This window comes from Hemitrygon akajei, chromosome 4 (genome assembly GCF_048418815.1).
Source record: "Hemitrygon akajei chromosome 4, sHemAka1.3, whole genome shotgun sequence".
NCBI lineage: Eukaryota > Metazoa > Chordata > Chondrichthyes > Myliobatiformes > Dasyatidae > Hemitrygon > Hemitrygon akajei.
This window is the reverse complement of record NC_133127.1, coordinates 73932227-73959894: the sequence shown is the minus strand read 5'-3', so window position 1 is coordinate 73959894 and position 27668 is coordinate 73932227. Positions and strand designations below refer to the sequence as shown.

At 39.5% G+C, this 27668-nt stretch overlaps 1 protein-coding gene across 6 annotated transcripts in view; it reads left to right on the top strand.

Moving 5' to 3' along the window:
• kiaa1109 (KIAA1109 ortholog) overlaps positions 1–27668 on the top strand; it is a 447188-nt gene that overhangs the window by 414206 nt on the left and 5314 nt on the right. For all 6 annotated transcript variants that reach the window (XM_073042844.1, XM_073042847.1, XM_073042845.1 and 3 more), the window contains 7 exons: positions 2278–2435; positions 7461–7653; positions 9757–9974; positions 10077–10328; positions 16371–16574; positions 21283–21477; positions 26204–26338. In XM_073042844.1, coding sequence (XP_072898945.1) covers positions 2278–2435; positions 7461–7653; positions 9757–9974; positions 10077–10328; positions 16371–16574; positions 21283–21477; positions 26204–26338 — 1355 coding nt within the window. The remainder of the gene's footprint in view (positions 1–2277; positions 2436–7460; positions 7654–9756; positions 9975–10076; positions 10329–16370; positions 16575–21282; positions 21478–26203; positions 26339–27668) is intronic.

Here is a 27668-nt window from a genome sequence, read left to right as displayed (position 1 = left end):
GCTCATTAGACCCGATCGCGTTACGCGAGCTCATCAGACCCGAGCACATTAGACCCGAGCACATCAGACCCGAGCACATTAGCCGAGCTCATTAGACCCGATTAGACCCGATCGCGTTACGCGAGCTCATCAGACCCGAGCACATTAGCCGAGCTCATTAGACCCGATCGCGTTACGCGAGCTCATCAGACCCGAGCACATTAGCCGAGCTCATTAGACCCGATCGCGTTACGCGAGCTCATCAGACCCGAGCACATTAGACCCGATTAGACCCGATCGCGTTACGCGAGCTCATCAGACCCGAGCACATTAGCCGAGCTCATTAGACCCGATCGCGTTACGCGAGCTCATTAGACCCGAGCACATCAGACCCGAGCACATTAGCCGAGCTCATTAGACCCGATTAGACCCGATCGCGTTACGCTAGCTCATTAGACCCGAGCACATCAGACCCGAGCACATTAGCCGAGCTCATTAGACCCAAGCGAAAACGCTGCTTTTAAGTTAAAGGCGATCAATAACTTTTCCTGGTAGGCTGCAGTATATATATTTTTACCAGTCGCTAGGAGATATTGGAATGTTGTTCGTGCTGTTCAGTAAAAAAGTATATGCAACGTAATTTGTGTTACCGATACGTATGTATATTTAAAAGTAGCCGTATTACAGGCACGGTTCGAAAAAAAGCATTTGCAATATATATTTGTTTGTTACCATATGGATTTAATTAAAAGTTAAAAAATCCTCACGTGTAATATCTTTCTGTGTAAATATCTCATATTACAACGTGGGACACCTGCGGCCGAAAATCCGGTGCGGCCTGTACAAGTAAAAAATTGATTTTATTTCTAAAATTAGAGCCAGCGGCTTTTAATCAGGTGCGCTCTGTAGTCCGGAATCTACGGTACCTGAAACCAAGCATAAGGCTCAGCCAAAAAAATCTACAAGATCATCACAAAATTCCAAAAGCAGGTGCCTGGACTGTCAGAGGACCTTGAGCAAGCCATGTGTACAAATGTAAATGCACAATGAATGTGGTTGAATGAAGAATATCATTTACAGCAAACATTCACAGATCAAGTTGAAAAATGAAATTAAAGTTTGGAAATTTGACAATTAAAATCACATTTCAAAAAAAAAAGCTGCAAATTGTTAAAATCAAACCAAAATCTAACAGAAAGTGACAAAAGTGAAATAAAGTAAGTCAATGATAGAAAAGACTGGAAAAAGGTGTAAATCGATACTGAATTGACCTGCATCAGAAAATACAATTAGATCTGGTCTGAAGAAAACCCTTGACATATTTATCACTACAATCACTTCACTCACATCATAATAAAGACACTTTGTTCTAATGAATATTATTCTGGATCAAACATTACTTAAAGATCTTCTCCCATGGTAAACACATTTAAGGTCAATTGAAATAAATGTATACATTGACTGGACTCCAATAAGTTTGACACTTCTGTGTTCACATGGGAGTCTCAAAACCTACCAACACTGAGTGATGTCAGGTGTTACATGCATGCCAACAAAATTAGACCTGTAAAATAGAGATAGCTTGAAGCCAAGACAGTCATGTTTGCATTTAGTAGTCTTATACACAGGTTTCCCCTGCAATCCGAAGGTGGAGCATTCCTGTGAAACTGTTCACTGTTTGTAAACCGAAATGCCGTAAAGCGAAGAAGCAATTACCATTAATTTATATGCGAAAAATTCTTGAGTGTTCCCAGACCCAAAAAATAACATACCAAATCATACCAAATAACACATAAAACCTAAAGTAACACTAACATATAGTAAAAGCAGGAATGATATGATAAATATACACCCTATATAAAGTGGAAATATTGTACGTACGGTGTAGTTTCACTTATCAAAATCGGGAAGACAGCGAGCAAAAGTCGATTTGGAGAAAAAAAATCAGCACGTACATGCATGTGCAAACAACTGCCCGCACAAAGTTTCACGGTCATTGTAGTCTTTCGCGGGGTAAACACACATATAAAGCGGGCGTCTTTTTTTCGTAAAAGCGAAAATCCTCTTTGGTTGGCGAAAACAGGAACTAATGTAGGTCTTTCGTAATAGCAAGTTGTCATAAAGCGAACATTCGAAAAGTGGGGGACACCTGTATTACAAAATTACTGGAGTTCTACATAGGTTTTACATCTATTGTCTCTGCCTTTTCCTTATAATATTTATTACATTGTTAAATAGTTGATGGAGTAGCAAATATATTTCCTATGTTCTTATCATTACTATTTTATTCTGTCTTAGGTGGACAACTAGTGGATTAAAGAGCCAAGGACGACTGTCTGTGGGCAGCAATAGAGACAGAGAAATATCAATGTCTGTTGGCCTTGGCAGATCTCAGCTAGATTCCAAGGGAGGTGTGGTTGGTGGCACCATAGACGTTAACACCTTGGAGATGGTTTGTAAGTTTCAAAATAAATAGTCTGAAATGTCCTGGAATAAACTGTAAGCATTTTTAATCTTTAAATGCCTACAACCAAAATTTGTTGAAAATCAGATATAAATTTTAGCATCCATTAGGAAAATTTACCTTTTAAGTATGGTTATCATAAATTTCCTCTTTCCTCTCCAATTCCATTGGTTCCTCTAGAGTCAGTCTCAGCCTTTCTTGACTATAGTTTGCAGTTTATAGTCCACAGTTGTTTCTGTTAGAGAATTCCAAAGATGACCTATATGTCTGACTAACTACTCTCTCAATAGCTAGTATATAGAAAGCAAACTCATGAGTTTACACCTACCTCCAAAATAAGTACATGAAAATCAAAACTACAGATTATTCTTCAATGTGATCTCAATAAAGTAGTTTTATAGTTCAACTGAGATTACTTGCTCTTATATTTTCAATATAGCTATCATAACATTTGCTTCACAAACACAAGAAAATCTTGCAGATGCTGGAAATATAAAGCAACACGTACAGAATGCTGGAGAGGTCAGCAGGTCAGGCAGCATCTGTGGACAAGAGTAAACAGGTGATGTTTCAGACCGAGATCCTTCATCAGGACTGGAAAGGAAGAGGAGAAATCAAATTAAGAAGGTGAGAGGAGGGGAGCAAGAATTACTGGGTTGCAGGTGATAGGTGAAAGCGGGAGAGACAGAGAGGATGAAGAGCTGGGAAGTTAATTGGTAAGAGAGATAAAGGACTGGCGAAGTGGGAGTCTGATAGATGAGGACAGAAGGCCATGAAAGAAAGGGAAAGGGGAGGAGCACCAGATGAATGTGATGGGCAGGTAAGGAGGTGAGGTGAGAGGGAAACAGGAATGGGGAATGGTGAAGGGTGGGGGACAATTATTGAAAGTTGAAGAAATCGATGTTCACACCATCAGGTTGGAAGCTAGCCAGACGGAATATAACATGTTGCTCGTTCAACCTGAGTGTGGTGAAGGTGCACAGCGAAGCGATCTCCAGTCAGTTCATGGCCTCCTCCACTGCCATGATGACACCACGCTCAGGTTGGAGGAGCAACACCTTATATTCCGTCTGGGTAGCCTCCAGGCTGATGACATGCACATTGATTTCTTGAACTTTTGGTTATTGCTCCCCCACTCCTTTCATTCCCCATTCCTGTTTCCCCCTCTCATCTTAGCTCCTCACCTACCCATCTCCTCCCTCTGGTGCTGTTCCCCTTTCCCTTTCTTCCATTGTTTATTGCCCTCTCCTATCAGATTTCCCCTTCTCCAGCCCTTTATCTCTTTAACCAATCAACTTCCCAGCTCTTTACTTCACCCCCTCCCGTCTCTCATTTTCACCTATCACCTGCCACCTAGTGCTGCTTCTTCCCCTTCTCCCCACCTCCTTGCTTTGAATTCTCCCCTTCCTTTCAGTCCTGATGAAGGGCCCGAAACGTCGCCTGATTACTCTTTTCCATAGATACTGCCTGGCCTGATTATTTCCTCCTGCATTTTGTGTGTGTTGCATAACATTTGCTTTCCTGTTAATTTGTTGTATCCTTACAACTTCCTGCATGTTGTGTGCAGACACAAGTAGCTTCAAGTGTTAGACATTCCACCTTCATGTCAAAATACATTTGCCCTCAACTAGCTGATAGTGCACACTGAAAGTGAAACAAAGAGAAATAGGATGCAAATGAAGCAGGCAGTCTACAGAGTACTTACTGTAGACTGCCTGGTTCATTTAAGGGAGGTATTAACAAAAGGAAGAATACTTACTCTCGTTAATACCACTCCTAAATGTCTCTGGCCATTTTAATTAATGTGTGCATCAGAAATACAGAACCTTTACAATCTTCAGTTCATGTAATTGATTTGACTGATAAAGAAATGCCTTTTACAGAGAGCGACTAGTAGACTAACATTACTTGTTGAACATCACACACAAAATGCTGGTGGAACACAGCAGGCCAGGCAGCATCTATAAGGAGAAGCACTGTCGACATTTCGGGCCAAGACCCTTCGTCAGGACTAACTGAAAGGAGAGATACTGAGAGATTTGAAAGTAGTGGGGGGGAGGGGGAAATGCGAAATTATAGGAGAAGACCGGAGGGGGTGGGATGAAGCTAAGAGCTGGAAAGGTGATCAACTCTGCTGTCAAACGCATCTCTCCCATTTCCCGCACATCTGCCCTCACCCCATCCCCTCGCCACCCCGGTTGGGATAGTGTTCCCCTTGTCCTCACCTACCACCCCACCAGCCTCCAGGTCCAACGTATAATTCTCCGTAACTTCCGGCACCTCCAACGGGATCCGACTACCAAGCACATCTTTCCCTCCCCCCCCCCCCACCTTTTTGCTTTCCGCAGGGATTGCTCCCTACGTGACTCCCTTGTCCACTCGTCCCCCCCATTCCTTCCCACCAATCTCCCTCCTGGCACTTATCCTTGTAAGCGGAACAAGTGCTACACCTGCCCTTACATTTCCTCCCCCACCACCATTCAGGGCCCCAGACAGTCCTTTCAGGTGAGGCGACACTTCACCTGTGAGTCGGCTGGTGTGGTATACTGCGTCCAGTGCTCCCGGTGTGGTCTTTTTTATATTGGTGAGACCCGACGCAGACTGGGAGACTGTTTCGCTGAACACCTACGCTCGGTCCACCAGAGAAAGCAGGATCTCCCAGTGGCCACACATTTTAATTCCACGTCCCTTTCCCATTCTGATATGTCTATCCATGGCCTCCTCTACTATTAAGATGAAGCTACACTTAGGTTGGAGGAACAACACCTTATATACCGGCTGGGTAGCCTCCAACCTGATGGCATGAACATTGACTTCTCTAACTTCCGTTAATGCCCCTCCTCCCCTTCTTACCCCATCCCTGATATATTTAGTTGTTCTTTTTCTTCTCTCTCTCTGCCCATCACTCTGCTTGTTCTCCATCTCCCTCTGGTGCTTCCCCCCCCCTCCCCCTTTCTTTCTCCCTAGGCCTCCCGTCCCATGATCCTTTCCCTTCTCCAGCTCTGTATCACTTTCGCCAATCACCTTTCCAGCTCTTAGCTTCATCCCACCCCCTCTGGTCTTCTCCTATCATTTCGCATTTCCCCCTCCCCCTTCTACTTTCAAATCTCTTAGTATCTCTCCTTTCAGTTAGTCCTAACAAAGGGTCTCAGCCCGAAACGTCGACAGTGCTTCTCCTTATAGATGCTGCCTGGCCTACTGTGTTCCATCAGCATTTTGTGTGTGTTGTTTGAATTTCCAGCATCTGCAGATTTCCACTTGTTGAACTTCCCTAGTGTGATCTTACACTCTATTGTCTACCTGCACTATACTTCTTTGTTACTGTTACACTTTGTTCTCCATTCTGCTACAGTTTTACCTGTACTTCCTCAATGTAATATTAATCTGTATGAACAGTATGTAAGACAAGCTTTTCACTCTACACCAGTACATGTGACAATAATAAACCAATTCCACATCCCAATCCAAAAGACTTTCATATTCAACCTTAGCTCTGCCATTACTATACCCAGTTACAATAATATGACTGTTGATCCTTTATATCCTGACTGATTGAAGATATTTATTGTCCCTGAATAGCAGCTGCAATGATAGCGAATTACTCAAGAAATAAGAAGAGCTTCCAGTGAAGATAATATAATAATTACAGACTTTAATTATCAGATAGGCAGTGCAAGTGAAATTGGTGAAAGTGGTTTGGTGTGATTTCATGAGAATATTTATTGATAATGTAGCCAGTGAGTTAGATATGAGACAGAGCGTGCGACTCTCAAGAAACTGTCTACTGTACACCAAACAAGGTCACTCAGTAAACGTAGTCAGTACTTTAATTGATTTCTCCCATGAAAAAGAGTAATATCTTCAGAAAATGTCATTCTTTATTTTTGTTCTTATAATTTCTATCATATATATTAAATGGTTTTGGTTTGTGGTTATGGAATGTTTCAATTATCATTGATTTTAGTTTGATTTCTTTTAAGGTACATGTAAATTCCACACATAAAATCTAAATCTTAAAGCATTTTTGCAGTCACTAAGCTAGATAGGAGAACTATTCAATCATTTGCAGTATGACCAACACCTAATGATACAAACTACTTTGGATTTTGCCTTGGATAGTGTTGATTAGGAACTCTGTAGTACAGGATCCTCCATGGAAAATGATCACTCAGATAGAATTTTGTACACAATTTAAAAAATGCACAGATCAGCCAAAACTATCATTTTAAATGTAAAGTCAACTATCATTGTAAATTAGCTCAGGAATAGGGGAAATTAGGTTAAAAGATTTTCCAATTGGTAAAACAATATACACAGCACTGAGAAATAAGAACTCTGTGGGGAAAAGTGAGCCTACATTGGCCATCTAAAAGTTTAATGATAGTATTAGATAAAAAATATAATTGCAAGCTCCATTGACACAATGACAAGAGAAGTCAATAATGGGGCATAAAGGCATTGCTGAGGTATTAAATTATCAATTTATATCTATCTTCACTAGAAATAATAAATGTAACAGAAATGGAATGGAGTCTTTGACCAAAGTGAATATGCGGTTATTTAATTTGCTTAACATTTGAACTAAGGCAATTTTCATCAAGTTCTTCTATAGGTTGGGTATGCAATTTTCTCACCAATATTTTTGCACATGTAATTTAAATTCACACTGTGTATCAATAATGTAATCAGAACAGTCTGCATTTCTTTTGTGACTTCCATCCAAGAAATGTTCAAAAATACATCCAGAAAGTTAAAGAATATAATCCGAGAGAATAAGGGAAACATGGGGTGATTTTCACTAATGTACAAAAAATATTTGCTGGGAAATGATTTGATCATTAATGTGTAGATTAGTTGAGAAAGGATCTAGTACTTAATTGTGCAATAATATTAATAAAGTGGAGAAAGGAAGTTTAAAACCACGGCACAACGTAAAAAGTTTTGTGTCAAAAAGAATTTTAGATACTACTGCTGCTTTGAATTTTGTAGAAAATGACTGTTAATTTATTGTTTAAAGCTCATATCTCAGAACATCGAAACCAGCAACCCAGCCATAAGATCCAAATCACATTGGGTTCTACTGATGCTCGAGTTGATTATATGGGATCAAGCATACTGATGGGAATTTTCAGCAATGCAGATCTGCAACTACAAGATGAATGGAAAGTTAACCTTTATAATACAGTAGACCTGAGCATGACTGAAAAAAGGTACATGCACTTTAATTATAGATGACATGATTAATGTATTTATGCACAGAAAGTTTTTTTGGGTTGCTTTCATGCAAGTGCAATTCATGTGTGCTGTGCTTTCAATTCATCTCATAAATGGTAAGTTCCATATTGTACAACAAGCACTTGCTAGCACTTTGTGTGTACAGATGATGGTACTGTGGATATTGTCAGCTAAATATCAGTATTTATAAACTCAGTAGGAATATATAGTAATGTTAATGAATAAAGAATGGAAATTGTGTTAGTGATAGTTCGCATCAGCTTCTCTACAGTGCCTTGAACAAGTATTCCACTATTTTCACATTTTACTGTCTCATTTTCTAAATTTAATACTATATTGAAGCAGAATTTTTGAGCGTATCTACAAAACATTGTGCATCATGCCAAATCAAAAGAAACATTCCAAAACCTGTCAACACTTTACTAAAAATTAAAAAACAAAATTCTGAGACTGAACAAATATTCATCCCCTTTGTAATTACTGCGCTATATTTTCTCAGGTGCAATACTGTATAATATACCTTGCCAGCTCACCCAGTTTGTAGATGTAGAAAACTGGAGGATCATGAGAATAAATATCCCCTCTCTCTGTAAGGTCCAACAGTCTGCTAGATTTTCAACAGACCAAAGCAAAGGGAAGATAAAAGAGCATCAAAGACAAGTCAGGGGAATAATAATAGAAAAGCACAGATCTGGTGAAGGGTACAAGACTCTCTCAAAGGCACTGAACAAACCTCAGAGTTCAGGCAGTTCTTTGCTAAAAAGTGGAAAAAATATGAAACCACAGCCACACTGCCTACGTCAGGCTACCCCTCTAAGCTTAGTTGCCAGAGGAGAATGGCATTTGTAAGAGAGGCTCTTATGACATCAACAGTCAGTCTGAGTGAACTGCGGAAGTCAGTGGCTGAACTGGAGATGAAGTTCATGGCTGTGCTGTATCTGAAGCCTTGCACAAAAAAAGTTATTTATGGAAGAGTGACAAGGAAGAAGCCATGGCTTAAAACAAAATGCATCCTTTCCTGTAAAGATTTTGCAAAAGAGCACTTAAAAGATACTGTAAAGATGTGGAAGAAGGTCTTGTGGTCAGTTGAGATTAAAGTGGAACATTTTTGGTCAACACTAAGCAGTACGTGCGTCATAAATCTAATACTGCACATCAGCCAGGTAACACCATCCCTGTTGTATAGTGGAGGTAGTATCATGCAAGGGGGATGCTTTTTAGCAACAGGGACTGGAAATCTAGTCAGAATTGATGGGAAGATGAATGCTGCTAAATACAGAGAGATCCTTGATAAAAACCTACTAGCCTCTGCCAGAAAGCTTAAACTGGGGAGGAAGTTGCTCTTTCAGCAGGACGATAACCTGAAGCGTACTGCCAGAGCAATGTGGTTTCAAGTGACGAAAATTGATGTCCTTTAGTGGACCAGTCCAAGTCGTGACCTTAACCCGATGCAACATCTCTGACAAGACTTCAAGATTGCTTTCCACTGCCACTTGCCAAATAACCTGGCACAGCTTGAGCAATTTTGCAAGGAGGAATGGGAAAATCATGCTCCATTATGTTCTGCAAAGCTAATGGAGACTTTTCCAAGAAGACTACTGGCTGTAATAGCTGTGAGAGGTGGTTCAACCAAGTACGCAGCAAAGGGAGGTGAATATTTTTGAACTTTCCCTGTTTTTGGACTCTACTCTGTAAAAAGGAGCATGTGATTGATAAATAAAAATTTTCAGTTAAATTAATCAAAAATCCCTATTGTAGTACTCATTTATGTGAATAAAGGGTTGGGAGGGCTGAATACTTTTTCAAGGCACTGTATATAGCTGGCTAGTTAGTGTGTAAGAAAAGTAAGAAGGTATCCAAAGGTGAGAATACACTGTAGAATGAATCTGCTCCAATTTTAAAAACTTGAGAAGCTGTCTACTATACTGGTGTCAGAGAGTTGGGGATTAGCCAAAATTTACTCGGCTAGTAATGATGCAATAGTACACAAAGATCAGAAAGGATGTTGAAACTGATTAGACAAATGAAAAATGGAATTTATTAATATCCAAATAACATTTATTCTTCCATCCCCACAGTGAAGTGTTTGTTCATGGCGATCTGCAATGGGACATTTTCCAGGTCATGATCTCACGATCAACCACGCCTGACCTAATTAAAATTGGAATGAAATTGCAAGAATTTTTCACCCAGCAGTTCGATACAAGCAAACGTGCCCTGTCTACCTGGGGACCTGTCCTCTACATACCTCCTAAAACACCAGTAATAAATGTGGAGAGAAGTTCTAGTGAACATTGTGAGAATTCCCTACGTAATTTTCTTTTAAAAAAATACAGATTTAAAATTGATACATTTTACAGTTGTATTCCCTAATTATTATTCACTTTCTCACTTGTAGTATTGGATGCAGCCCATCATCGCCATTGGCCAGAAGTGTTAAAGGTGATCGCTGGATGCCAGATTTCCTTATTCCAAATGCCTCTGCCTGAAGATGCAGTGCAACTGGGTGGATCTATGAGTTTGCATGGAAATCACATGACTCTAGCATGTTTTCATGGACCAAACTTCCGTTCAAAATCATGGGCATTATTCCACCTCGATGAGCCCAATATTGCTTTTTGGACTGAGGCTCAGAAAATCTGGGAAGATGGTAAATAAGAAACAGCTTTTAAGTTACAAATGAGTTCAATTTTTATAAAGCAGTTATTAAGAATAATTAATAATATTCCAGTCCTCTTATACTGGCATAAATTTGAGCAGACAAAGGTGATCAGAATCAGGCATAATATAATATGAGTCACTAAAGCCAAGGTACCTAAGCCTTTACACCTGAGAGATAATTTCATCATCTGGGTTTAAATTTGCAAATTGCAAGGAAAAGGTTTTATTTTTTTTTAAATATTTGAGAAGAAGCTAGGTGAATGCCTTACAGGCATAGTATTTGAGAAATGTTATGCCGTGAAACAGCAGATATTTCCTCCTAAGATTAAAAATTAGCTTCGGGGGAAATGAAAACTTTGTGTATGATCAAAGCACTTCCCTCACACACATTTTGATATCTTATCAAGTGCATAATATTATATAACTATCATTTCAGGCTGTTTGTATAGTTCAAAGTAAATTTATTATCAAAGTACATAAATGTCACCATATACAACCCTGAGATTTTCTTGCATGTGTTCTCAGAGAGTACAAGGAACACAATAGAATCAATGAAAGACCACACCCAACAGGGCAGGCAATAGCCAGCGTGCAAAAAAACCCAACAAACTGTGAAAATGCAAGAAGAAAGAGAAAATAATGATAATAATGAACAAATAAGCAATAAGAATGGAAAACATGAGATGAAGAGTCCTTGAAAATGAGTCCACAGGTTGTGGGAACAGTTCAGTAATGGGGCAAGTGAAGTTATCCTAACTGGTTCAAGAGTTTGATGGTTGAGGGTTAATAAATTCCTGAACCTGGTGGTGTGGGTCCTGAACCTCCTGTACCACTTGCCTAATGGCAGCAGCAAGAAGAGAGCAGGAATTGGATGGTGGGGCTCTTTGATGATGGAGGCTGCTTTCTGTGACAGTTTCCTTGTACATGTGCTAAATGATGCGGGGGGCTTTAACCATGATGAAGTGTGCCATATCCACAACTTTTTGTAGACTTTTCATTACAAGGGCACTGCTGTTTCCATACCAGACTGAGATGCAGCCAGTCAATATACTCTCCACCTCACATCTGTAGCAGTTTGTTAAAGTTTTAGATGACATGCCGAGTCTTTGCAAGCTTCTTCATAATAGCACTTACATGCTGGACCCAGGACAGGTCATCTGAAGTACTAACGCCCATGAATTTGAAGTTGCTGGACCCTCTCCACCTCTGATCCCCTGATGAGAACTAGTTCATGAGCCTTCGGTTTCCTTGTCCTGAAGTTAATAATCATCTCTTTGGTCATGCTAACATTGAATGAGAGGTTATTGTTATTGCATCACTCAACCAAATTTTCAACCTCTGTCCTAAATGCTGAACCATCACCAGCCTTGATTCAGCCAAAGACAGAGTTGTTGTCAGCAAACTCAAATATGGCATTGGAGCTGTGCTTAGCCTCATGGTCATAAATATAAAGCAAGTAGAGCAAGGGGCTAAGCACAGAGGCCATGTGGTGCACCTATCCTGAGGGAGATTGTGAAGGAAATATTTTTGCCAGTCTGAAATTGAGGATCCAGTTGCACAAGGACGTTTTGAGGCCTAGGACTTGAAGCTTATTGACTATCTTTGAGAGGATGATAGTATTGACTGTTGAGCTGTAATCAATGAAGAGCATCCTGGTATATGCATCTTTGCTATCCAGAAGTTCCAGGATTGAGTGGAGAGCCAATGAAATGGCATCTGCTATTGACCTGTTGTGACAGTAGTTAAATTAGAGTGGATTAAAGTCGCTTCTCAGGCAGGAGTTGATGTGTTTCATCACCAGTCTCACAAACCACTTCATCACAGTGGATGTAAGTGCTACTGGGTGATAGTCATTGAGGCAGGTTACCACATACTTCTTAAGCACTGGAAGCCAGTGAGCACCACAGACTGCCAAAGTAAGAGGTGAAAGATACCTACTCCAGCCAGTTGATCAGCACAGATCTTTAGTACTCGGCCAGGTACCCCATCTGCGCCAGATGCTTTCCATCGGTTCTCCCTCCTGAAGGCTGCTCTACATTGGCATCAGATTGAAATCACAGGGTTATCACGTGCAATGGGAGTTTGTTAATATGACTCCATGTTTTGATGGTCAAAATGAGTTTAAAAAACCTTGAACTCATTGAGGGGGTAAAGCCTTGTCATCTATATCGCTTGGTTTCACTTTGTAGTGGGTGATAGCATTCAAGCCCTGCCGCAGCTGTCAAGCATCCTTCAGTGTATCAAGTTTGGTTCAGAATTGCCACTTTACAGGTGAGATAGCTTTCCAGAGATCATACCTGGATCATTTATGTTTAACTTGGTCGCCAGACCTGAATGTCACTGATCTGGCTCTCAAAAGATTGTCAAACTCATAGTTCATGCAAGGCTTCTGATTAGGGAAGACTGTGAATGATGTCGTGGAGACACACTCATCTACAACTGTTTTTATAAGGTCCATGACAACTGTAGTGTATTCATTCAGGTCCTTGATGAGTCCTTGAACATGGCACAGTCCACTAATTTGAAGTAACCTTGTAGCCACTCCTCAGCCTCCCGCGACCACCTCTTTGTTGTCCTTATCTCTGGAGCCTCTGCCTTTATGCATGTAGGAGGAAGACAGCTAAGAGATCAGTATTCCCAAAATGCAGTCTAGGTAGGCATTCCTAGTTTACATGCAGTCTCTGAAATGGATTGATATCAATTGATGGGAGTAGTCAAATATGTTAAATTACTCAGTAATTAATGCCTTTTATCACTTGAGAGAAAAGAAGAGTATAAAATATAAATCCATTATTGTTATTTGCTGTCAATTATTATAAAGGTGTGGAATGATAAACAAATGGATTTTAGGTATAACTTCTGCTTTAGTTGCAATCAAACAGGTACAACCAAGAAAAACACCCAAATTTATGCTGCTTAATGTTATAGTTAATTTTTCTGATATGATCATAGAAATAAATATGCCCAGAGATTTATGCTTTGGTGGCCATTTTCAAAGTTAGAGGCGCATTTCATTTGCCTTCCCAATTACTTTTGGTACCTAAATTTCTGTGCTTCATGTACTGTATAAGGACATTGAAATCTTTGTACAGCAATGTTCCATAGACTTTCTCTATTTAAATAATATTCTGCATTCTGTTGATCTCCCAAGGTGAGTAGATTGTTATTTCTCCACATTATATTCTGCCACATTTTTGCATTTTCACCCAATTCTTTTCTGTTCTTTATCATCCTTGCGACTTGTTTTCTTTCCTTTTGCCTACTAATTCTTTATTATCAAGATGTACAAAAAAGCTGGATGAACTCAGCAGGTCAGGCAGCACCCGATCTGCTGAGTTCATCCAGCTTTTTTGTATGTCTTGATTTGACCACAGCATCTGCAGTGTACTTTGTGTTTACAATTCTCTATTATCATTGCCATAAAGATATAAAATATTCATACAAAGTTCCTGCGATTTCCTTCTTGCCCAGTCTCATTCTCTGAGGCTGATATTTACTTCAACTACTCTTTTCCAGTTTATATACTTGTAAGTTTCTTATTTGAGTGGTCAGCTGAAAACCAAACAAATGGTGTGAAAGTGTGAGATCAATGCACTTCAGTAGGAGGAATGAAAGGGCAGATTATTATTTAAATGGAGAGAGTGAAAATGAGTGAAGTTCAGAAGGATTTAGGTGTTCCAGTACATGAATCTGAAGTTAGTAAGCAAGGTCCAACAAGCAGTTAGAAGCAAGCAACATGTTGATCTTTATTAGGAAGGGATTGGAGTTTAAGAAGAGGGAAGTTTTGTTACAGTTGTACAGAATACTGTGAGGCCACACTCTTAATACTGAGCACAGTTTTGGTCCTCCTAAATGATAAAGGATGTAAAGGCATTGGAGGTATTCCAAAGGAGACTCACCAGCCTAATTCCCAGTTAGTACAATCGAGAGAGGCTAGATAGTTGGAGTCTGTATTTTTTTGAATTTATAAGAATGATGGGTAATATTATTCGCACATAAAAGATCTTAAGAGGGCTTGACAGGGTAAATGTTAAGATGTTTTCACTAGTTTGAGAGTCACAAAGGGGCACAACTACAGAATAAGGAGCCAATCATTTGAAACTAGAATACTTAAAAAATTCTTTTTTCAAAAGGGTAATAAATTTGTGTAATACTCTGCCCCCAAGGATTATCTATGCACACTGAACAATGAAGAGATAAATATTTGAAAGATTATAGAATTGAGGATTATGGGGATCTGACACAAAACAGGCATAAATTGTGCATGATATTGAATGATGGGGTTAGGCTTGAGGGTTTGGTAACCAGTCCTTGCTCCTATTTTGTTGGGTTCTTACATTAGTTCCTGCTGTTTGTTTTTATAGTTCTTGTTAGCTTACTCTTCAAATGCATCCACTCCATTTTTATCATTTAGTTAAAAATAAACTTCAAAGCTTCCTCACAATCTTATTGCTTATTCTGTAAATTGTGTACTGCACTTGTCTATCAGCATGTCAGATTATATATTCATTAAGAAATGATGAATTTGTCTTTAAGAAGAATTAGCGAACAACTTTATTTCTCACAATGTGAAATTTTATCATGTTCTGATCTGAGAGGAAGCTTAACAATGGGACTATTAATTAATCATTTCTCATTATATACAACCAGATCTAATCTGTTCCTGCTTCGTTCCACAATGCTTAGTTCAAAGAAACTGTACAAGGCATAACATCATCCAATCTACCAACTTTATTTGTCTAATCTCTTTGAAGATTATTGCAATATCTTCCCTACTATTCCATGGCTTGTACTGTATCATACAGCATCACCTGTTGCTGCTTTTCAAGACTAGCCACCATCGTTAACTACTTTGCTTTATTGTTTATCCCCACCCAAAATGGTTCTGCAGCATGAACTTCCAAGCCAAGATCATTTCCTACTATAGTAGTCATCAAATCAGAAGTAATTCTTCCTTTTCTTCTTGACTGGCCTTGTAAAATATTAAGCACTTGGTCATATTCACCTTGCAGCTGAGTCACCTGTCTTACAATATCTCTTTAAAAACCCTTGGATTACACCAACTTATTTTTTATTTGTGCATTTGTGCTAAGTTGTTGCAGATGCTGTCTGTATTATGATAATTGCCTTTAATTTTGTCTTAGTACTTTTTCCCCTAACTCAATGATGCTATTTGCAGCTGTTTCTTAAGTGGATATGGCTGATCCCTTCCTGTTACAATCTGTTTATTGTGACTCAATCTCCATCCTACATTTCTATCATATCCCTTCTCTTAATCTTTCCATTCTTCCAATTCACCTCAACTCTTCTATCCAGTTCTGTTTAAAATTCAGCTTATTGAACTGAAGCATGCCCACAGTACTGTGCAGTTTAACAATGTCTATTGCAATTGCAATAATATAAATAATGAATGCTAATGTCAAATTGTTAAATATATTCAATATCAATTAGTAAAGTTTCTTTAGTTTTGTGCTTATTTCTGTAATATTTCATTATAACCTCATGGAATGTTTCAATTATCATTGATTTTATTTTGATTTATTTTAAGTTGGAAAGCTCTACTTGATTATATAATCAAAAGCCTTGAAATTTTTCAAAGCTGTGCTATGGACACTAATTATTTTATAGAACTACTGTCCCCTCAAAAACAAGCTAACATCATTCACCAGTTGATCAGATGTTTCTGCTAACAGATACTTAAGACCCTGCTGTTCCTTGGTCCTCTATTTTGTACATCAGCAGTCCCATTGCAAATTAGCATCTCCATAATTTTAAAAAAAATTGAAATTTGTCATTTTCTTAAAACTGTAAATAGTGGAAAAACTGGCATTTAATTTTACAAAACGAAAAATACCGTGCAAATTCTTTGAGATGGAACAAAGAAATTTTATTTTTGCTTTACATAATCTGTAGAAAAGTAGAACAGCTGTAAAGCTAATTTCAAGGGAAGAGAGTTGATGTATGCTAATTCTAGCAATTTTAAGCTTGTTTTATTCAATTTAGCTGCAGCTTTTTTTTATTCTACACAAAGGTGCTAGTGACCATTCAACATACATTGTACAAACTTTGGACTTTCATTTGGGACACAATACAATGGTTACAAAACCTGGTGGTGCTTTAGAAAGTCCAATGGCCACAATAACCAAAATAACAAGACGTCGTCATGAAAACCCTCCACATGGTGTTGCAACAGTACAGGAGTGGTTTAATTACGTTACTGCCACGAGAAATGAAGGTAAGAAAGTATAATAATCTATTCTGTTTAAATTTCAGTTTCTCTTATTTCCATTGATTTAATTTTGAGTCAAAGCTTCAGATAGATTTGGTATTATATTCCTTTAGGCCATGCTATATCACCTCAGTACCGTGCTATCTCATTAATAATTTCTCTCTAATTGGTGGTCTTTCGTTCTTATGTGTTGCATATCAATGCCATGCTATCTGATTGAGCTTATGTGCATTTTAGTTTAGTTTGGTAGGGTGAAAAGTGAGCTGAAGGAGAATTTTATCCCTGTTATTTAGAGAAGAGGAAATGAGGAATAAAATACAGGAAATGGAAGAAATACGGTTGTAATCTAGGTCTAGGAGGGTGTTACGCTACAATTAAGGGGAAAATAGACATCTCAGAGGTGTGGGAAGACTCATTACCAGGACAATGGGATGGAGGTGGAGAAATTTTGAAAATGTAATTGTGTCTTTAAAGGAAAGATGTTGAGAGAAGGAATAATCAATATCTAACTGGCAAAGGACTGAACGAAGAAGAGGGGGAAGTATCAAAGCAGGATGAAATAAATTTTATGAATGACCAGCAGGCTGAAAATATGTGCCAATCTGGACAGCCCTACTTGTGCTTCTTGGGAGCAAGGAGAAGTAGGGCATCTGAGGTTTGGGAAACTACAAGGCCTAAGGTTTTTATAAAATTGTTAACTGATTTTGAATATGTTGGATCTGGGCTACTGCCCAGAGGAAGTCCTGCAGTGATGTCTTGGGACTAGGATAATTGATCTGTGAAAACCATATCTGCGAATCTTTACCCTCTGATGCCTGTTAAATAATTTTATCAAGGCACCTTGATGCAAAGCTTAGTCAACTATTTTCTTGATCATCTTATCCCTGAAATTCAACCATCTGTGCTTTGCTTGCATCAAAGCTTTGATGAAATCTGCCAAAACTCAAAACTAAGCATCGGTAAGTTATTGATGAGTAAGTGCCATTTAACAGCATTGTCAATGATAGCTTCCTCCATTTTTTGAATTATTGTGATTGGACTGGCCAGGAATTAGCCAAATTAGATTTGTCCTACTTTTTTTTAGTAAGACCCACTTGGTCAATATTTCATGCAGTTTGGCAGATCTCATGTTGTAATTAAACAACATTATCATAACTGGAGGCAGTGTTAGTTCTGGAGTGCATGTCTACAGTACTATAACTGGAATGTTGATCCCATAACATTTGCTATATCCTGTACTCTCAGATTCACCAGAATAAGATGACTGGTTGTTTGGAAGCAGCGGCTTCTACAGGGCAAACCAAAGGTGTTGTTGTCTTTATTAAACATTTTTTTACAGTTACAAATTAAAGTACTGCAGGTCTACCCCATCAACAAGTTGCTTGTTGGCAACAAAACTGAAGGAGCTGGACTAGGTATTGCTGAAGAGACATCAGAGTCAAAGTGTGAAGGCAGTGTGCAGTCTAACAGCGAGTGATTGGCTTAGTTGCTTTTCTTGTGACCTCAAGACTCTGTTGGATATTGGTAACGTGGAATGCTACAAGTCTGGTTACCTGATTTATTGGCGGTGGATGCAAACAGCAGAGGAGCTGCATGACAGCGATAACTGTGAGGACTAGGCCTCAAGGCACGGTGTTGCCCATTTGTAGCCATTCAGGAGGGGGGTGTCATTGCTGCTCTTCAGCGTTTGCTCATCAGAAGTCAAGCTGTGTTGTGTTTGACTGCAGACCGCTGTGGCATTTATGGACTTAGGAACTTGGACTTTTTTGTGTGACTGTTTTATGCTGTCTTGCATCTATTGTGTGTTCTTTGTGCTGTGCGGACGGCAGAGGAGCTACATGGCCTGGTTGTAATGAGGAACTAGGACTCAGGCCGCAGTGTCATCTTTTTGCAGCCGTCCAGAGATCTCGAAGTCAGTGCTGCCTCCTAATGTTCACTCAGCAGAAGACAAGCTATATTGTGTTCGACTGCAGACTGCTGCAACATTCATGGACTCAGGGACTTGGGCTATTATTTTTTTTCTGTGTGATTGTAATTTACTGCTATCTTACGTGTGGTACTGTGCTTTGTGTTGTGTACTGTTGGTAGTATGTGTTACATCTTGCCCCAGAGTAACACTAGCTCCATTCATGGGTATTCATGTATGGTTAAATGACAATTAAACTTGAACTCAGAAGTTCCTTTATATGAGTAATTGTAGACTCTGATGGTGAGGATTGCAAGAAGAAGCCAAGATGGATCAGCTATTCAACACTTCAGGTTGAACAAGTCCTTTTTAGCAGTACAACAATCGAGCAATCAAAGTAACAACTTTGACAATGTGGTGGTTGGTTCTTTGTGAGTGAGTAAAAATAGTGGAAACATTGAGGCCATCAATGGCATATTGACATTTAGTGATGAACAGATATAGGGACATATCACCAGAAAAGTCATGGAGGGTACAGTTATTCATGAATTTTAGAAACAGCAGTAAGGGTCAACATCAGGTCATATTTAGAATAAAGTAAAATGAGGATACATTTGAAATCTATACAGGGCATCAGTCATTTGGAACTCAGAAGGAAGAAGATCAGAAGGGATAATGAAAACACAGTGGGGGGTAGGGTGGAGGGGTTGTGGGAGGGTCTTGAAAATATGGTCAGAGGAAAGTGAAAGGGAAGAAATATCCAGAGGAACATTATAGTTCTAGAGCTGTTAAAGTTGATGACCTTTGATATTGGAAAGGAAAGAACAAAATCTTTACTGAAGATCTGTTTTCACAGAAGATTCACAATATATAGAACTTGCAAAAACTTAATAAAAACCACTTGACAAGGTTTTGGGCAGCAAAGGACTGAACAGTTATGATTTATTCTCCTATCACTTGGAGATATTGCAAATGTCCAGTAAAAAAACTATAGCAATCAAAAAAATTCCTGAACAGACAGCTGTCAATGAAACACCCATTTTAGCTTAGCAACACGTTCTGAGATGGGATACTTGAGGCTCTCCATTGGTTGAGGTGGACCTTGGGTGTTCCGTCCCAGCAATCTTGGTTGTATGCAAGCCAGTGCAGTAAGACATAGAGAGCTATCTGTTCCCTCTGTAGCAGGCTCCCTACTCTCCACACATCTGATGAATCCAAAACAACGACAGAGACCGATACATTTTGGCACCAGCTGCATCACAGAAGTTGCCGGTCGGCATTGAACTCAATGTAGGACTGTCTTAGGGGCTCCAGCTCCAGGATTTTCCTCAGGATTTACTTCCAAAGCCTTTCTGATGAGTGGGTATAGCCACAAGGCAGTGGAGGTTTGAGATCAGAGTTTTCCTTACAGATGAGCTGCCGATCATTTCTGACGAGCCCTATCTGCCCATAGTGACTCATTTTAAGGCACCAGTAACCCACCTTTGCCCCTTCTCCTGTCAGTCGAAACAGTTCTGCTGGGCTTAGTAGCTAAGCCACACGTGAACACACCAGGAGCTGGACTTGGTTGTAAGAGGCTATTTGAGATGCATGCCATTGGGAGCACTTAATAGGTAATGGGAGCTTATCCCCACTACCATCCCCAGCTATAACAACCTTAAGGAGCTGAAGTGGGATTATAATTTTAAAATAAATATTAATACATAGTCATGGTTAACAAATATGCTCAAATATACGCACACATCAAATTGGACTCATTTATGTATTTTTGTTCAATTTTAAGACCACAGATGAAAAAATAATGTAGGCCAATAACTTCAAAGTCATATTGAGACTTAAAACTCAATGTCAAGTCGAACTTGGAACCCTTAACTGACAAACTGTTTACCAGTAGATTCTTGTGTTATTAATTTCTGTGCTTATTTGAAAATGCATGAAGGATAAACAAGATTTACACACCATTCAGTAGGTTTATCCACGTAAAAGCAAGTTTAGGCTCAATCTGGAGCACTGCAGATCATTTTGTGTAATTTATATATCAACACCTTGTTAAACTGTTGATAAATTTGCACGTTGAAAATGCAATATATTACCATATAAATATGTGTTTGAAGTTTCCTTTCAATTATGCATAATTTCATCTAGTACACTGACCTGCAGAAACATTATGAACAGAAATGGTGAGAACATGCTTAATTTATACATATCTAAAATAATTAAATAAGTAATGCAAAAAAAATGTAGTAAGGTAGTATTCATGGGTTCAATGTCCATTCAGAAATCTGATGGCAGAGGGAAGAAGCTGTTCCTGAATCACTGAGTGTGTGTCTTCAGGCTTCTGTACCTCCTTCCTGATGGTAACAATGAGAAGAGGACATGTCCTGGGTGATGGGGTTCCTTAATGGTGAATATTGCCTTTTTCAGGCATCGTTCCTTGAAGATGACCTGAATACTATGGAGGCTAGTGCCCGTGATGGAGCTGACTGAGTTCACAGCTTTATCCAGCTTCTTTCATTTCTGTGCAGTAGTCCCCACCCCCATACCAGACAGTGATGCAGCCAGTTAGAATGCTCTCTATAGTACAACTGTAGAAATTTGTGAGCGTCTTTGGTGACATACCAAATCTCCTCAAACCCTAATAAATAAAGCTGCTATTGTGTTTTTATAACTGCTTAAAATGCAGTTTCCAACTAAGAAAATAGCATTTTAGGCATGCCTATTGTTTAAAGTCGGTGTGGCAATATGCTTAAAGCTTAATAGAATAGTCGTAAAAATTTTGGACAAAAATTACTTTCTCTTTAAATGTAGAGCTCAACCTCCTTCGAAATGTTGATGCTAACACCACAGACAATAAGGCAACTATTAAAAATTCCAGTCTGCTAAGTGGCTTCCGTGGAACTGCTAACTACAACCATGAGACAGAAAAGATCTTTGCTTTGCCAAGGATGCAGCTGGACTTCAAATCAATACACATGCAGGAACCTCAAGAACCTTCACTACAAGGTAAATACTTGATTAATCTGAAAAACATCGCTTAGTGTTGCAATTGCTGCATTTATATATTTACTAATATAATTTTTAAGCTTATGTATTTAAGGAGGGAAGGATTTCTGTGCAAGTTTGTGACCTGCCAACTTTTTAGGTTGAAAAATTACCTGCTGCTTTGTAAAAGTATATATTTAAACTACATTTTCTCAAATTCAGTTGTAACCACCTTTAAATTGGTCACAACTGAATTTACTATGGAGAAGTTTCCTCGATTTATAAATTGGTTAAAACTAGCAATTTTAAGAAATTTTCTTCTTGAATTTTAATTAATTTGAATAACTTTTAAATGCTTCTGATTATGAAGACATTAAAGCACAGTTTTAAAAAAATCGTGAACCAAATGATGCAGTGTAAGGAAAAATGACCAAAACCCTGCTCAGAAATGTCAGTCTTAATTACTGATCAGAACACAAGTAACTGAAGAGTTTTCAGTAGTGTTGTATAATCTGGTAACATCAGGGCTTTTAGTGACATCTTTATGAAACATCCAATACTGAAAATATTACCTCTGAGTATGATCTCATTCACCATTTGTTTGATCCCAAAATTAACTCACTCTACCCCAACAGCCTTTATCCCTGACTCATTCTATCTATTATGGAAATGTAGCTCTATCACCTCCACAGCATCCTAAGTAAAATTCCACGACCTGCACTCTATCACTTCAGAAGTCATTTACCTGTTACCCTTATCCTTACTGACTTACTGTATATCAGCTCTCATCTGCAAGTGTTAAAAATGTCACCCCTCTTTATCTCTTATCTTCAGCTAATCCTTTCATAATTTGTACAGCCCCTCTAAACATTCTGGATTTTGACTTTGACCTCTCTTTCCAAAGAATTCAAGTCCTCACCTTCCTGAGCACCACACTCTGAAGTTCTATTCCTAAATGTTATCTCAAGTCAATCTCCACCAGGCTTATGGTTATCATTCCTTACACTGCATGTTTTAGGCCTCAACATACCTTTTAGTTGTGTTTGGATATCTTAAAAATCAAAGGCACTTAAAATTATCCAAATAAATTTAAAAATTTTAAAAAAGAAAATTACTTGAATAGTTATTTTGACAAGTTACTCAAGGGAAAAACAATTTAGCTGCAGTTATTTCTTCAACAAGTGGTTAGCTTCTTGAAGCTGAAGGTCAGATGCATTGTCCCTCCAGCCCCTCAGTTCACCTGATTTTGTTTCACTGCTAGTCTTAGCAACAGAACAGGAAGCCAGTTACATTGTTATCTGATCTCCAGCTCAGCTACAACACATGTTTTCCAATGCACAGACAGGGAAGTTCAATATGAACTAATTCACAAGGATATCCAGCTAGAGGAGTATCTTTCACCCAAATATTTACAGTTGTGCAGGAAATGATCATAAATGACTTTACCATATTTCATGGTGTGAAAAGCATGATTCAGTATTTACTTAGTGTTACGAAAACCCCGTAACCAGGTAACTTACCAGCAAAGATAGATGGGTCAGCTGAGTCGGATGCTACTATTTTCAAACGTTTTATTCAACAAGGGCACAAACGTATGGTTAATACAAAACATTCAGATCATACACGTCGTCAAAACTCAATCTAAAACACCGGTGTAACCATAATCAATCAGAAATAAGCTCTACAATTGTCTAGGGGGTAATACTGAGTCCAACGGAAGTATAAAGAGTCACTCGGAAGTTTGCAGGCTTTTCCTTCTGGGAACCCGCTGGGGTTTGTTTTACGTTGTAGAGAGAAAGAGATGATTTAGAAAAGATATACTCTTGCCCGTCGTCTTGGTAGAACAAATCCTTGGAATCAGGGGAGCAGACTTCCCCATTGTTATTTAAAAGCAGTCTTTCATTGGTTTTAGCCACAGATTCAAATTCGGAATCTAACGCACGTGGCTTCCTTCAAAATGGCGTCCCGCTCCCACGGGAATCGATGTCGTGTTTCCTTGGTGTCTACTGGGTGCGTCTGAGGGTCCTCCCCTCAGACCCGCCTTTATACTTCTTCACGGGATCGCAGGTGTCAATCAAGTTGCAGGTATTGCGATCTCTCTCTCAACCAGCCCACTTTGCCCGAGGGCTTTTCACGTGGTCTCCATGAGACAATAGTCAAAGTCACCTTTATTCTGCTTCTTGGGAGAACGTGGTCTTCCGCACGTCTCTCTCTCTTGGGTCAGTTGACCCCCCTTAACTAGAGTTCTTGCGATTTTCACAAAGGAGGGGGCCAACGGCATAACATTAGTTATTTTGTAATGATTATTAAAATTAGCATAGATTTCTAGAAGTAAAATATTTTAATAATTGTTAAAATTATTATAGTAAAAACAGAACATACTGGAAATACTCTAAGTCAGACTGACTGTTTGAGGAGAGAAATAGTGTTAATTAATACTTCAGGTTGACAAATATGACTTTTTCTCTTCCTACTGATGTGGCCTTTCCTGTTGATTATTAACATGAGAAAGTCTGCAGATGCTTGAAATCCAAAGCAACCCACACAAAATGCTGGAGGAATTCAGCAAATCAGGCAGCATCTATGGAAATGAATTAACAGTCAACATTTCAGGCCGAGACCCTTTTTCAGGACTGGAAAAGAAGGGGGAAGACACCAGAATAAAAAGCTGGGGGGAGGGAAAGGAGAAGCTGATAGGTGAAGCCAGGTGAATAGGAAAGATAAAGAGCTGCAGAGGAAAGGAGAGGAAAGCAGACCATAGGAGAAAAGGAAGGAAGAGGAGATATGGGGGAGATGATATGAAGACGAGAAGAGGTAAGAGGCCAAAGTGAGGAATAGAGAAAGTGGGAGGGGGGTATTTTTTTTATGGAAGGAGAAATTGATATTCATACAATCAGGTTAGATCTACCCAGATGGAATGTAAGGGTTTGTTCCTCCACCCTGAGGGTGGCCTCATCTTGAAACAAGTGGAGGTCATGGACTGACATGTTGGAACGGAATTGGAATTAAAATACTTTACCACTGGAAAGTTCTGCTGTTGGCGGATGGAGTGGAGGTGCTCAATGAAGCAATCCTCCAACTTACGACAAGTCTCACCAATGTAGAGGAGACTGTATCAGAAGCACCAGACACAATAGTTGATCCCAACAGATTCGCAGGTGAAGTCTTGTGTCACCTGGAAGGACTGTTTGGGGCTCTGAATGGACGTGAGGGATGAGATGAATGAGCAAATGTAGTACTTTGACTGCTTGCAGGGATATGTGCCAGGAGGGACAAATGGACAAGGGAATCAGAGATCTCTGCAGAAAGTGGAGAGAGGGGAGGAAGCTATGTTTGGTGGTAGGATCCCTTTGGACATTGCAGAAATTGCAGAAGATAATGTGTTAGATGTGGAGGCTCATGAGGTGCTAATTAAGGACACAAACTCTCTCACTGTAAAGGCAGTCGGAAGATGGGGTGAGCACATATGTTCAAGAAATGGAGAGGATGTATGTGAGGTCAGCATCTACAGTGGAGGAAGAAGAAAGAGGACATCTCTGATGTTCTGGAAAGGAAAGGCACTTCCTGGAAACAATGTGGTGGAAACAAATGAACTGTGAAAAGGGAATAGCATTTTCACAGAATACAGGGTGGGAAGAGATATAGTCAACTTAACAGTGAGAATTGATAGGTTGGTATAAGATGTTGGTTGACAGTTTGTCTCCAGTAATGGAAACAAAGAGATCAAGCAAGGGGAGGGAGGTGTCAGAAATGGACCAAATGAACTTAAGCGCGTGGTGGAAGTTAGAGGCAAAGTTGATGAAATTGATGAGCTCAGCGTGGGTGCATAAAGCAGCATCAATGCATTTGTCAGTGTAAAGGAAGAAGAGCTGGGGAGCATTACCACAGAAGCCTTGGAGCATGAGCTGTTCTACATAGCCATCAAAGAGGCAGGCATAGCTGGGGCCCATGGCTACCCCTCAAGTCTGGAGAAAGTGAGAAGAGCTGAAGGAAATTGTTGAGGGTGATGACCAGTTCTGCCCAACAGAGGAGAGTGATGGTGGAGTGGAACTGCTTAGCTTGATTATTGAGAAAGAAATGGAAAGATTTGAGATTTCTTCATGGGGGATAGAAATGTGTAGATACTGGACATTCATGGTGGAAAAAAAGACGTAGTCAGGGCCAGGGAATTGTAAGTTACAGCAGAGATCGAGAGCACAAGAAGTGTTGCAGATATAGGCGGGGACTGAACCAAGGGGGATTGAATGGAGCTGAGATATGAGGTCACGAGTTCAGTGGGGCAGGAGCAGGCAGAGACAAAAGGCCTATCCAGGCAGTCAGGTTTGTGGGTCTTGGGTAGGAGGTAGAAGCGAACAGTGCGGGGTAAGGTAACTATGAGCTTGGTGGCAGTGGATGGGAGTTCACCAGAGTTGATATCAGAAATGGTGTTGGAGACACTTTTCTGATGGTCCAGATTGGGATCCTCTTCAAGGGGTAGGTATGAGGAAGTGTCTGAGAGTTGCCACCTGGCCTCAGCAAGGTGGAGGACAGTCCACCACACCAAAACAGCACTCCCTTTGCGGGTTTGATGATAAGGTTGGGATTGGTGCGGAGAAAGTGGAAGGCAGTGCATTCAGAGGGGGTATTTCTGATTATGATAAAATTGGTAGTTCTGGATTCAACTTTTAATCTTTAATATGAATAATTTAAGCAAAAATATCTGCACACAAGGCCTTAAAAATATATTATTTTTTCTCCTTTCTATTAGATGCCAACAGTAAGCCTAAGGTAGAATGCAGTGTTGTGACAGAATTCACTGATCACATCTGTGTCACCATGGACGCTGAACTGATTATGTTCTTGCATGATCTTGTATCTGCTTACCTCAAAGAGAAAGAAAAAGGTAAACTATATTTTAGATAATTCATAAACTTGATAACAGCTACCAATCATCATGGATCTTTTACTACAAATTGACACTTTATTCTAAATTGTCACAGTTTCTCCTCAGCTTGCCCAATTTCCCACTTTTTTTGTAGTTGTGAGATGAGAGAGAAACAAATTTTTCCGGATGCTGGTTATTTTCACTGATCTCTTTGGAATCAGGTCCTAATCATCTAGAGCTGCTTCACCAACTTCTACCTAAAGTTCAGAAATAGGATGCATACTGATAATTTCACATAGTACAGTCACTTAGATCACGAATTAGCAAATACTTGTCTGCATATAGCAAGATAAATAACGGCAAGACATGACAAAGGGTAGCAAATACAGTACTCAGCGTTATATCTCAATGCACGGAGTATAAGAAATAAGGTGGATGATCTTGTTGCACTATTACAGATTGTCAGGTATAATGTTGTGGCCATCAGTGAATCATGGCTGAAGGATGGTTGTAGTTGGAAACTAAACTTCCAAGGTTACACATTGTTTCGGACAGATAGGAAGGTAAGCAGAGGGGGTGACATGGCTCTGCTGGTAAAGAAAGGCATCAAATCAGAGGAGATATGTGATCTACAATCGGAAGATGTTGAATCCTCATGGGTTGAGTTAAGAAACAGCAAAGGTAAAAGGACCCTGATGGCAGTTATACAGAGGCCTCCCAACAGTAGCTGGAATGTGGACCACAGATTACAACAAGAAATAGAAAAGGTGTGTCAAAAGGGCAATGTTAATGATCGTCATGGGAGATTTCAACTTGCAGGTCGATTAGGAAAATCAGTTGGAAGTAGATCTCAAAGAGTGAGTTTGTTGCATGCCTACGAGAGGGATTTTTAGAGCAGTTTGTTATTGAGCCTACTTGGAGATCAACTATACTGGATGGGGTATTATGTAATGAACCAGAGATGATTAGGGAGCTTAAGGTGAAAGAGCCCTTAGGAGGCAGTGATCACAATATGATTGAGTTCAACTTGAAATTTGATAAGGAGAAAATAAAGTCTGATGTTACAGTATTTTATTATTATTGTTATTATTGACATACACCATGGAATAGGCCCTTCCAATCCTTCAAGCCATGACATCCAGTACCCCTGACTTAACCCTAGCCTAATCATGGGACAATATACAATGACCAATTAACCTAGCAACTGATACATCTTTGAACTGTGAGAGGAAACCGGAGGACCCAGAGGAAACCCACGTGGTCACGGGGAGAAGGTACAAAATCCTTACAGACGGCTGTGGGAATTGAACCCGGGTCACTGGAACTTTAAAGCATTGCACTAACCACT